The 13087-nt window shown below is 41.3% G+C and overlaps 1 protein-coding gene across 9 annotated transcripts in view; it reads right to left on the bottom strand.

Annotated features, from left to right (window-relative positions):
• The window catches only part of VEPH1 (ventricular zone expressed PH domain containing 1), a 257721-nt gene that overhangs the window by 183801 nt on the left and 60833 nt on the right, over positions 1-13087 (bottom strand). For all 9 annotated transcript variants that reach the window (XR_009261920.1, XM_058730317.1, XM_058730315.1 and 6 more), the window contains one exon: positions 9518-9684. Coding sequence is in view for 8 of the 9 variants with exons in the window: in XM_058730317.1 (XP_058586300.1) it covers positions 9518-9684 (167 nt within the window). In the remaining variant the exon portion in view is untranslated. The remainder of the gene's footprint in view (positions 1-9517; positions 9685-13087) is intronic.

Here is a 13087-nt window from a genome sequence, read left to right on the forward strand (position 1 = left end):
AACTGGGGGAACATGTAGATGAGGGCCAGACCAGGATCCTCTAAAGTAAATAGCCCAGGCAAGGCACCTTCCCTGGCTCTCCATTCCTTCCCGAGTGGAATTAACCGCTGCCTTTTTTGTGCTCTCAGAGCAGTCTGCTGACAGTTTTAGTGCCTTGCCACTGAACTGAAGTTTTGTGGACATATCTCATCAGCCCAGGCCATGGGGCCATGAGGGTAGGGCCATCTGAAAACATAGCACCATAATACATAGCAACTTAATTAGCAGCAAATGACATTTAAATTTTTATGTATATAATAAAAGGTAGAGCTACTGTGTGTGTGCACATATGTGTACATGTGTGTGCATGTACTCCCTCTTAAATTTTCCTTGGGCTCAATTTTCTCTTCTAATTGATTTGGCCAGCATTAACAATTTCTATTACTCTTCGAAACCCTATAAAATAACTGCCACTCTTTTCATTTACTAATTACTCCCACCATAGTGACAAAATATGTATACTGAAAATTATGGTTCTGCTCCAAAGACTGTTGTAGAACAGTCTATATATTCCATCACTCCATCTTCTTAATGTTCTGCAAATGGCTTATTTTAAATAAATACCAAAAGTGACATCTGAGTATTGTCAGCATGATGATGCTGGGTTAGGTGCCTCAGGATTAGGTATGTGAAGAGGAATACCGTAAACTTGAAAATGCAAGAAAATGACTCTCTGCTCTAGGGACCAGACCACAAAAGCAGTTCCTCTGGGTTTGGACATTAATCAACAGAGGGTTGAAGTTGCTATTTTCTGCCACTCATCTCTGTACGGTTGGGGCTAGAAGCCCAAGTCCTGGGGATAATAACAGATGGGCTCTTATGTGTTACTAAATGCTGTTCCTTTTGTTGGCTAGGTTACAGCATGGTTTATAGCAGCCAAGAATACAGACTTAGCCCCAAAAGGCCACTTGGAAAATTGACCACCCAGCCTTTTCCTATAAATGAACCCTGAGGATTCTCTGGAGGTTCCAGCCATGAATCACTAGCCAGGAACTGCCTCCCTTTAACTGGGAAGGATGGTTTTCTGAAAGAGGGATACCCAGAGGGCAGTGATGGAAGAAGGGGACCAACCTGCCTGGCCAGCCACACGTGAAGCTCACAGATATATGGATGTTGAAGCTCTGCCACCTTTGCGATCTCAACCTTGTCTTCACTGGAGAACCTGCTCAGTTTACCTCCTATTTACAGAGCATTGGCATAGCTTTTATGCAGAAAGGAAAACTTCACTTTAATCCCAGTTCCACAGGATCAAACCCTTCTTATTCAGCTTCTTGCTTCATCTGCAATGATGTTATAATAACTAGACTTAAATTGGAAGTCTCAGTCTGCATTTCTGATTGTTGCCATTATTTTCAATTTCCTCTCTCCCTTTCTCCATATATGTCTCCCTTCCTTTTTGCGCACTGTCTAATTAAGGAACATGAGAGAGAGGAGGTGAATCCAGCATGTCTCTGGCTCACTGTCTGCACACCTCAGTAACCAAGTGTTAGCCATGAAGAGCCCCATGACGAGCCGCGGGAGGCAGGTGGAGGCCCACTTTAACATGAAGGGCAGTGCTGGTGAGAAACAGAGGTTGGGTCCTTCCCCTGCTACAACTTCTCACCCATTAGGGCCCTGGCACAGGTGAGGTCCATTCATTCACATCACTGTGCCTGTTTCCTAAACCCTTGCGGCTTCATCCTGGGATCCACACTTAGCATGCACAACACCTACAGGACTCTGCTTTCACTCTCTCCTCATGCAGTTCAGGTCTCCTACTTCTGCCATAGAGCTCACCTTTCTGACCGCCTTTGTCTACTGAGCCCTCTCAACCCCCCATCTGCTTCACAAGCCATGCCTTATAGCCTCAAGTTTTCAGGGTGTTGAGGTCAAAAGATCTGAATGGCTGGAATTAGATTGGGTTTATGATGTACCTCAGGCTTATCTCGATGGCTTTAGAAAAGTTACCTAACCAGTGACAGCCCCAGATTTTCTGTAAATGGCCGTCATATGGGAGGCATCGTGACCGTAATGGCCAGTGGAAGACATGGACATTGCCTATTTGAAAATTGGAGGGGCTGCTACAGATGAGCAGGGTGTGAAAAGCCACCTCACTATCACTCCTTTGTACCACCACAGTTCTTAACCCTTCCAGACTTTGACTTTTCTGTTTACCAAAGGAAAGGTTGTTATGGGGAATAAGTGAGATAATGTTGTAAAACACCTACACAGTGTCTGGTACTTGGCATTAGTTCAACCACTATTAGTGTCCTTGTTTACTCTCCTCTGCCTCCTGTAACCAGCTGAGAACACTACAGTAATACTTTGGAGATATTCCAGACCACCACAATAAAGCAAATATCACAATAAAGAGACTCAAATGATTTTTTTAGCTCCCCAATGCATATAAAAGTTATGTTTATGCTCTAGTCTATTAAGTGGGCAATAGTATTATGTCTAAAAATATATACGCTTTAATTAAAAATACATTATTGTTAAAGTCATCTGAGCTTTTAATGAGTTGCAAGCTTGTTGCTGGTAGAGGGTCTTGTCTTTATATTGATGGCTACTGACTGATCAGGGTGGTGGTTGCTGAAGGTTGGGGTGTCTGTTGCAATTTTTTGAAATAAGACAGCAGTGAAGTTTGCCACATCAGTTGACTCTTCCTTTCACAAATGATTTCCCTGTACCATGCGATACTGTTTGGTAGCATTTCACCCATGGTGGAACTGTTTTCAAAATTGGAATAAGTCCTCTCAAACCCTGATGCTGCTTTATCAGCTAAGTTTATGTAACATTCTAAATCTTTTGTTGTCGTTTCCACAATCTTCACAGCATCTTCACCAGGAGTAGATTCCAGCTCAAAAAAACCACTTTCTTTGCTCATCCAAAAGAAGCAAAACTTCATCTCTTAAAGTTTTATCATGAAATTGTAGCGATTCAGTCCCATCTTCAGGCTCCACTTTTAATTCTAGTTCTTATGCTATTTCTACCATATCTGCAATTACTTCCTCCACTGAAGTCTTGAACCCCTCAAAGTCATCTGTGAAGGTTGAAATCACCTTCTTCCAAACTACTGTTCATGTTGATATTTTTACCTCTTCCCATGAACCATGCATATTCTTACTAACATCTAGAATGGTAACTTCTTTCCAGGGGGGTTTCAGTTTACTTTGCCTAGATACATCAGAGGAATCACTATGTGAGCTAGAGCCTTATGGAATATATTTCTTAAATAATACTTGAGAGTTCAAATCACTCCATAGGCTGATCCATAGGCTGCAGAATGGTTGTTGTGTTAGTTAGCAGGCATGAAAACTTTAATTTCATTGTATATCTCCATCAGAGCTCTTGGGTGATAGAGTGCATTGTCAATGAGCAGTCATTTTGAAGAGAATCTCTCTCTCTCTCTCTCTCTCTCTCTCTCTCTCTCTCTCTGTCTCTCTCTCTGTCTCTCTCTCTGAGCTCTAAGTCTCAACAGTGGGCTTTAAATATTTAGCTAACTATGTTGTAAACAGATGTCCTGTCAACCAGGACTTGTTGTTCCAAATCTGGGAGTAGATTTAGCATAATTCTTAAGAGCCTAGGATTTTCAAAATGGTCAGTAAGCACTGGTTTCAACTTAAAGTCATCAGCTGCATTAGCCTCTAACAAAAGAGAAGTCTGGGGGCACCTGAGTGGCTCAGTCGGTTGAGTGACCGACTTCGGCTCAACTCATGATCTCGTGGTTTGTGAGTTTGAGCCTCGCGTCGGGCTCTGTGCTGACAGCTCAGAGCCTGGAGCCTGCTTCGGATTCTGTGTCTTCCCTCTCCGCTCCTCCCCTGCTCATGCGCTGTCTCTCTCTGTCTCTCAATAACAAATAAACATTTAAAAAAAATAAAAAAATAAAAAAGAGAAGTCTGTTCTTTGAAGCTTTGAAACCAGGCATTGATATCTCCTCTCTAGCAATGAAAGTCCTAGATAGCATCTTCTCCTAATAGAAAGCTGTTTTATCAACACTGTAAATCTGCTGTTTAGTGTTGCCACCTTCATTACTTATCTTAGCTAGATCTTCTGCATAACTTGCTACACTTCTACATCAGCGTTTGCTGCTTCACTTTGCACTTTTATGTTATGGAGACGGTTTCTTTCCTTAAATCTCACAAACTGGCCTCTGCAACCTTTAAACTTTTCTTCTGCAGCTTCCTCACCTGCATTGAAGAGAGTTAGGGCCTTGTTCTGGATTAGGCTTTGGCTTAAGGAAATGAGCGGCGCAGTTGATCTTCTATCCAGACCAGCCAAACTATCTCCACATCAATAATAAGGCTGTTTTGCTTCCTTATCACTCATGTATTCAGTGGAGTAGCACTTTTAGTTTTCTTCAAGAACTCTTCCTTTGCATTTGCACTTAGCTAAGAGAATGGTATTTGGTGCAAGACGCCTCGCTTTTGACCTGTCTCGGTTTTTGATGTGCCTTCCTCACTGAGCTTACTCGTGTCTAGTTTTTTATTGGAAGTGAGAGAGCTGCTACTCCTCCATTCACTTGAACACTTAGAGGTTTTGTAGGGTTCTTAACTGGCCTAATTTCAATAGTGTTGTGTCTCAGGGAATAGGGGGGCCCTAGGAGAGGGAGACAGATGGGGGATGGACAGTTGGTGGGGTAGTCAAAACACACACATTTATCCATTAAGCTCACCATCTCATACAGGTGTGGTTTGGGGCACCCCAAGACAATTACAATAATATCATCAAAGATCACTGATCACAGATCACCATCACAAATATAATAATAATGAAAATGTTCGAATTATTGCAAGAATTATGAAAATGTGACACAGAGACACAAAGTAAACAAATGCTGTTGGAAAAGAATGGTGCCAATAGACTTGCTTGACACAGGGTTGCCACACACCTTCAATTTGTAAAAAATATAGTATCTGCAAAGTGCAACAATATGATGAAGCACAATAAAATGAGGTATGCCTGTACTCCTCTCAAGAGGAGGCTACTTGGTCTTTTTCCCCAAGCTGAGGAGAGAGAAGGGGGTTAGGGGGTAAGAGTCCTGGACTGGACCAGTCACTTAACCTCTTACTACCTGTGTGATGGGGGCAAATTAGCCTCCCAGAACAACCATTTTGACTGGTGTAAAACGGAGGGGAAAATAACACACATTAGAGTTGTTGGTAGGAGTAAATTGATAGAATTAGATCTTAAAAAAAGAAGCCCTTGGGGAGCCTGGGTAGCTCAGTCAGTTAAGCGTCCACATCATGATCTCGCGGTTCATGAGTTCGAGCCCTGCATCGCGCTCTGTGCTGACAGCTCAGAGCCTGGAACCTACTTTGAATTCTGTGTCTCCCTCTCCTTCTGCCCCTCCCCCCACTCGTGTTCTGTCTCTCTCCCTCTTTCAAAAATAAATAAGCATTACAAAATTTTAAAAAAGATTTAAGAAGAAAAAGCCCTTTGTGAATGATAAAGTCCTCTGTAAATTTAGGCACTAATATTAACTCATCTGTGTTAAGAAATATTCATGGAATGAATTCTGTATGCCAGGGACTATGCAGGGCATCAGGGACACAGTAGTGAACAAGGTGGTCTTCATGTCTCCAGCATTTGCATCAGAACCAAGTTGGTCCAAAGAGAGAGAGAGACCACTAGAGGCAGAGTCATTACAATGTGAAATTTGCTAGGCAGAGATGGGGGTGAAGGAAGGAGTCAGATAAGATTATTGGTAAGAAACTGACGTCTAAGTATCTGTCTAAAGTCCAGGAATAGTCATCCCAGAAAGAGTGGTAGTGGTGAGGGAAGGACATTCCAGGTGAAGAACATTTGAAAAACCTCAGTGCTCTGAGAGTGCCCATCTGTGGGTGCTTAGGACTGTATAATTGCTCAAAGTGTTGGGAGTTAAAGAGACACTATGAGAATGGACAGATGTCAGGGGCCTTATAAATGGCCTCCTAAGTCCTTTCCTGAGTCTTCAGGCTATCAGAGGCCACCAGATGTCTGACGGGACCTCTTTGAATGTCACATTTGGGGCCATCCTCACTCTTCAACCCCACCTTTTTAGGTAGGGAGATCCCAAGACTTTTCCCTCCCCCTTCTTGTAAGTGAGCCTTCCCCCGGTTTAATTTACTTTCATGTCCAGCCTTTAGCCCATGGGAAATAAATTGAACTAAGTTATTCTCCCCAGATCCCCCTTGAATTTTTATTGAACCTTCTTTTCCAAAAACTGTTTTGCTCTTGCTTGCAGGCTGCAGATAAAAGAGGTATGCCAGCTGCCTCTTTTATGAAACCAAGTTTGGCCTTTTAGTCACACTCCCCGCCCTCCCCCCCCCCCCGACAATTTCCCTATCATCTGGTCTCCAGGCTCTATCTGTGGTAGGCAAAATCATGACTCCACAAAGATGTGCACACCCTAATCCCCAGAACCTGTGATGATGTAGCCTTATGTGGCAAAGAGGACTTTGTAGGTATAGTTAAGTTAAAGGTCTTGAGATGGAGAGATAATCCTGGATCTTCTGGGTGGCACCAATGTAATTACAAGGACCCTTAGAAGATGGAGGCTAGGAGACTCAGAGCTGGAGGAGGTGTGATGAGAAAATAAGAGGGGAGAGGGATGTAGGCCATGAGCTGAGGAATGCAAGCAGCCTCCAGAAGCTGAAAAGGCAAGGAAACATTCTCCTCTAGAGTCTCAAGAAGGAATACAGCCCTGCTGAACCATTTTGGACTTCTGATCTCAAGAGCAGTAAGATAATAAATTTGTGCTGTTTTAAACCACTGCGTTTGTGGTAATGGGAAACAAATACCTCACCCCTTCTCTGTCCCTCACTCCAAGCCTCCGTTTAGGTGATCCAGTGATCTTTCAACTCTATCCCTTGCCCAAACTCAACTACAGTTTTGGTCAAACTTTCTGTCCTTAATCCTTTCCCAAACTGATTCCTCCACTTGTGCTCTGGAATTCATTCCCTAACTTCCTCAAGCATCTGATTCTAGCTAGTGTTTTGTTCCACATCTTCAATCTCTTCATTGTTACTGGATTGTTCTTTAGTTCTCCTTATTTTCTTTAAACTTGTACACTCATGCAGTCAGTTCCTAACCTTCTCTCCACACACAGTCCATGACGATGACCGCCACTTCTCACCCCACCCACAATGACAGTGTCCTGGGGAGTCCCGGTTGCCAAATCTAAGGACATTTCCAATCTCCAGACTCATTTACTTCTCTGGATCTTGATCCTGTTGAGTCACTTTACACCCTTTGGAGACCACAACACAACTTCTCCCTGATTCTTCATGTTCTCCAATCTCTTTGGTCTCTTTTGGTCATTTATTCATTTCTGAATTTAACATTTTATTGAAATCCTACTATGTGTCCGGCACTATGCTAGGGAGTATATATAAATATGCAGACACAGGCCCCTCAAGGAGTTTAGAGTGCACTGGGAAAGACATGCAAAAATAATGATATATATTGTTCTAAGGGCAAAAGCAAAAATGTACACCAGGTGACATGGATGTTCCCAGTCTTCTGCCCAATCTCTAGTCTAGCTACTCAAAGTGTGGTCCCTGGAGCAGCAGGAGAAGCATCACCTGGGAACTTGTAAAAGGCAGGATCTGGGTACCCAGACCTACTGAATCGAAATTTCCACGAGTAGGGTTCAAGTCTGCTCTCTAGTGTCCAAGACTCCCAGCCCCATCTCTACTTCCTCAAGGTCCTTTGCCCCTCTGCTCCACTTGAAACAAAACCTCCCATTCTCCAAGGTCTGGCCTTGATGCCACTCCAGTTATGAATCTTCATGTCACCTATTTCTTCTACCTAAGGCAGAATTCATTGCCACCCCTTCTGTTTATACCATTTGCAGAACACTTACCACTTTGTTTTATTCTGTTTGGTTTTATGAATGTTTATTGAGTGCTATCAGACACTATGCCAAGGTCTGGGATACAGGAGAAAAGAAGAAAGAGTTCCTTACCACAAGGCATTGCAGCCTATTATAGTTAATAACGCATATGACCATTTTGCCTGTCTTTCTTTGAATAATTTGAATGTTGACTTCAAATGTTCCAGTATTCACCTAACGTTCACTGATTTTTCAAGTGGTGGGCATTGACATTATCAAGAAACGAAGCAGGATACAGCCATAAGTGATATGACCTGGAGTTGACCTTTAATCTTACTCGTACACATGTTTTGGTACCCTCCATAATCCATTTCTACTTTCCTCTTCCTGGCAGCCTCTAGTCTCTATCTGAGTATCCTTGAGGGGTAGCAGAAGCGTCAGGGGTAGAGTGTGTGTCCTAAACAGAGACTATCAGGACTTTTGTTTGCATGTTGTTGGTGGTGGTGGAGGGGGTAGAAGAAGCACAGTGCCTAGAGAGCCCCTGGTACCCGTCTGAAGCCCACAGGTCAAAGCCTGCAGAAAATAGAAGCCAAAACCAGAAATCAAATCTGAGAAATAGAGGATAGGAAAATTGTTGTCTTCATATCATTTGAGCTGCTGGATCAAATCTCATCTTAAGGGTTGTTTTCCCCCATCACATTAGCTAATAAATTCCTTTCATTATTTAAGCCAGCATGGATTGGGTGCTCTGTTACTGATAATCACAATTATCCTAATTATTTTAATATTTTATTTGATTCCAAAAAACAACTAACTTGCCCTCTAGAAAATGAGACTTTGCTCTCACTGTAGACTGATTTCCCCATGTTCAGGTCATTCTTTTGGCCCTGAGAAAGCATAGATTCCTGGGACTGCATGGCCACACGAAACTTCAATTAAGGTTGTTCTGCAATGGCTGTAGATTTGTTTGTTCTTTCTTCTGCTTTTAGTACTATACCGGTTAAAGTTAATTTTATGTGTCAATTTCACTGGGTCATCCAGTGCCCACATATATTGCCCGAACATTATTCTAGGTATGTTTGCGAGAGTATTTCCAGATCAGTCTGGCATTTAAATTGGTATAATGAGTAAAGCAGATTGCCCTTCCCAATGTGGGTGGGCCTCATCTAAACTGCTGAGGGCCTGAATGTGACTGGTTGAACAGTGACATTGGTCCTCTCCTGCTCTTGAACTGTGACTTACACCATCAGCCATCGGGTTCTAAAGTTTTCAGATTTGGACCAAAACTTAAGCCGTTGGTTCTCCTGGTTCTCAGGCTTTTGGACTCAGGCTGGAACTACACCACTTGTTTTCCTGGGTCCTCAGCTTACAAATGGCACTTTGTAAGGGGCATTTGTGGGACTTCTGGACTTCTCAGCCTCATAATCGCATAAGCCAATTCCCATTGTTCATGATATATGTATCCTAACGGTTCTGTTTCTCTGGGGACCCATAACAGTACTCGACCTCTGCCATCACCTACCTCCTCACTTTCACAGTTACAGAAAAAGTGAATGAGTGCTTTCATCGAAGGATAGGTGTGTTTAGACACATGAGGGAGGAAGCCTGAAGCACACATCCTGCTCACAAACCCAGAAACACGCATGGTTATGTGGACCATCATGTAGATGGTGTACTTTTTACCTCTGGTTGCTTTCTCTTTGCAGCTACATGTAAAAGCCGTAGAAGATGGTACTGTTCTGGTTGTTCCAGCTGAGACATCAAGGCCAGGAGTTCTGTCAGGTGTCTGTTAATTGGCTGAGGCTGCTTTTCATACACAGCAGGTAACACCCTCAACAACATGGCATTACCTGTTGAAAGAACAATACCAGGAATGATGACTATTAGCTCCCAATCAGTAGAAACACCATTAGTGTCAATTCAGTAAACTTTGCACTTATTCATTAAATGGCCGAGTCTTCTGCTAAAAATAACACAGTATCTTATCCTGAAAAATCACTAGAGCATGGCTTAAACTGATTCCATAAAAGGGAATATTTTATTTATTTATTATCTAACGAAAAATTTTCCTGAGTAATGCACCATGGGGAAAGAGGAAAATTTGACAGTAACCGGACCACACCCTTAAGAAGGAAACAGTCCTGATAAAGAATTCCTGATGAGACACAACATTTGGATGTTGTTTAAATGAAAACTAAGCAGTGCCGTAAGCATGAGACTAAATGAAACTGAACCAAAAAAAGAGCACAGAGGAATGTATTCACCTTCCTGAGAGATACGGAGGCATGATTTAGACAACTGACATATGGAAACTATGCTCTATTTTTATGAATAGTTAGAAAAGTAGCAATGCAAGTTTAAATCCCCAATTTCTGCACTATTTCAAGGGAACTTTAGACTCAGCTTTGTTTGTCACACATGATTTACCTCAAAGACATGTAGGGACAACTGGATTTAAAATGGCAAAATCTCAAGAAAAGATACTGCATAAGCTACAGAGACTTATCTGCAAACAACATATGGGAAACATCTGCTTATCACTTTATGGTATGGATTTTTTTTTTCCCTCAGAATCCTCTTAAGTACTTACATGTCTCAGGAGAATTGGTTTCTAGGGATTTCTTGAACAAAAATCTTCTTGTGTCTATTTACTTTAAATTTGGCTTTGTATATAGAAGAAATACACAGAAGGAATCAAATAAACAGAAGTGATTACACATATGTAGACCTTTCTTAAATGGTGGGGACATGTCTATATGTAAAAGGACATGTGAGATGTGAGATGTGAGAATTAAGGAAAGAAAGTCATCATTTTCAGAATATCAGTGACTAAATTTAATAGAAGGGTGATTCTGGATCAAACTGAATGATGATGGAGATGATAAATAATGAGAATTGTTTTTCTCACATGTGATTCATAGAATTGGTCTCCAGCAGGTTTTGGACAGTACAAGAGTTCACAGAGTACAAGGTATTGGAAATATACTCAGAGTTTTCTTTTTAAAAAATGTTGTGTCCGTCCCAAAACATTGCTTTATTTTGTTTGTTTTCTATTTTAACCAAGAGTTTTCTTTAAACGATCAGGAATTTTAAATGTAATGTACAGGGTACATTTGATCATAGAACTTAGTTATGGAGACATCCTGATCAATCTCTAAAAAGGCTTGTGATAAATAGGACTGTCATTGGAATTGAAGAGAGGAAACTGGTGTAAGGCTTTTTGGTACAATACTCACTCACTAAACGTCCTGAGATCCCTGAAGGGGAAAACTCCAGATTAGTCATTGTCAGCTGACTTGAATTTCTATCAAATGATGCAAAAAAATAAATGCATAAAAACTTTTTTGAGGGGCTCCTGGGTGGATCAGTCGGTTGAGCGTCCAACTTCAACTCAAGTCATGATCTCCGTTTATGAGTTTGAGCCCCACATAGGGCTCACTGTTGTCAGGCTGCTAGGGAAGAGCCCACTTTGGATCCTCTGTCCCTCTCTCTCTGCCCCTCCCCGACTTGCACTCTCCCCAAAACAAATACATATTAATAAACTTTTTAAAAAACTTTTTTTTGAGTTAGAAACTGATATAGGTATAGAAATCCTATCTATCCCATTTATAAACTAATATATTTTTAAATCATGGAATGTTTGAAGCCATTAGATAAATGTAGGCAATAATATAAAGAACAAGGGTGTGCACACCAACCATCTTTTCAAAACAACCTCGCGCCAGAATTGCTTCCTGTCACACTCCTATCTTTTTCTCTCCAGAGGCAACCAGCATCCTAAAGTTGGTATTTATCATCTTCAGGAATGTTTCTACACTTTCGTTGTATGCGTATATGCACCAACGAGCATTTTACAGTGTTGTTTTTCATGCTTTAAAACTTTATATCAGTAAAATTCACACTGTATAAACCTCTTTGTAATAGCTAACTTTTTGTACATTCAACATTGTGTTGAAGTTTTGCTCCAAGGAGCTCTCCCACAGCTGTATGGTATTCTATTGTATACATAGGCAACAATTTATTCATACACTCTATGGTTGAGAGACATTACTATGATTATTTTGAATATGATGATTATTATGATTAGCTTTTACCAACAACGTGGCAGTTTTTATACCTATTTCTTTGTGTATAAATGGGAGATCTTCGCTAGGGTACTGCTTCTGAGCTTAATGTGCTTAGAAATCACCCGAGTATCTTGTTAAACCATAGGTACTAATTCCGCAGGTTAAGGGTTTGGGCTTGAGAATATGAATTTCTAACGAGCTCTCAGGTGATGCTGATGTCCCCTATACCCCATAATTAAGTGGCAAAGCAGTGGTTTTGTCCCTGGGAGTTAAGCTTCTAGATGTTTCAAAATTTCTTTGCAATGTGGTTGTATTAGTTTTCTATTGCTGTCATGAGAAATTGCCAAAAGCTTAGTGGGCCAAAACAACACAAATTTATTATTTTATATTTCTATAGTTCAAAAGTCTGACATGAGTCTCACTGGGCTAAAATCCAGGCATTGGAAGGGTCTGGTTCCTTCTTGGAGGTGGTAGAAGAGAATTTATTTCCTCGGCTTCTTTAGTTTCTGGAAAGCGTCAGCATTCCTTAGAGTTCCCTTCCTCCATCTTCAAAGTCAGCAACAGAGCAAGTCCTCTGACTCTGCTGCTATCATCATCAATCTCTTCCTCTGATTCTCCCTTCTGTCTCTCTCTTCCACTTTTAAGAATCCTTATGATTACACTGGCCCATGTGTATAATCTAGGATTATCTCCCTATTTTATGTAGCAACCTTAGTTCCATTTTCAATGCAGTGAAACATAACCTGTCCACAGGCTGTGGGGATTAAGACATGAACACTTGGGGGGCACTATCCTGTCTACCATCATGACTATAACAATTCACACACCCACCAGCAGCATGAGTGTTTCTGTTGCTCCATATCTTTGCCAACATTTGGTCTTGACAGACATCGGTTTTTGCCAGTCTGATGGAGTGTGAGATGGTACCTCATTTTTTTGTGTGTGTGCTTGTTTTCATTTCCATTTTCTTAATTGCTTGTGTGACTAAGTACCCTTTTAATAGGCTCACAGGTCATTCCCCCTCTTGTGATTTGACCATTCATATCCTTTGCCTATTTTCACTTGGGATGTTTATATTTTCCTCTTGATTTGTAGAAGGCATTTATTTATTCTGTATACTAGTTTTTTGTTGATTGCTTTTAAAGTTGCACTGCTAATGTAGTTGATTTTTAAAATTTCTTCATAG

The sequence above is a fragment of the Neofelis nebulosa genome, chromosome 5, assembly GCF_028018385.1.
Source record: "Neofelis nebulosa isolate mNeoNeb1 chromosome 5, mNeoNeb1.pri, whole genome shotgun sequence".
Classification (NCBI taxonomy): domain Eukaryota; kingdom Metazoa; phylum Chordata; class Mammalia; order Carnivora; family Felidae; genus Neofelis; species Neofelis nebulosa.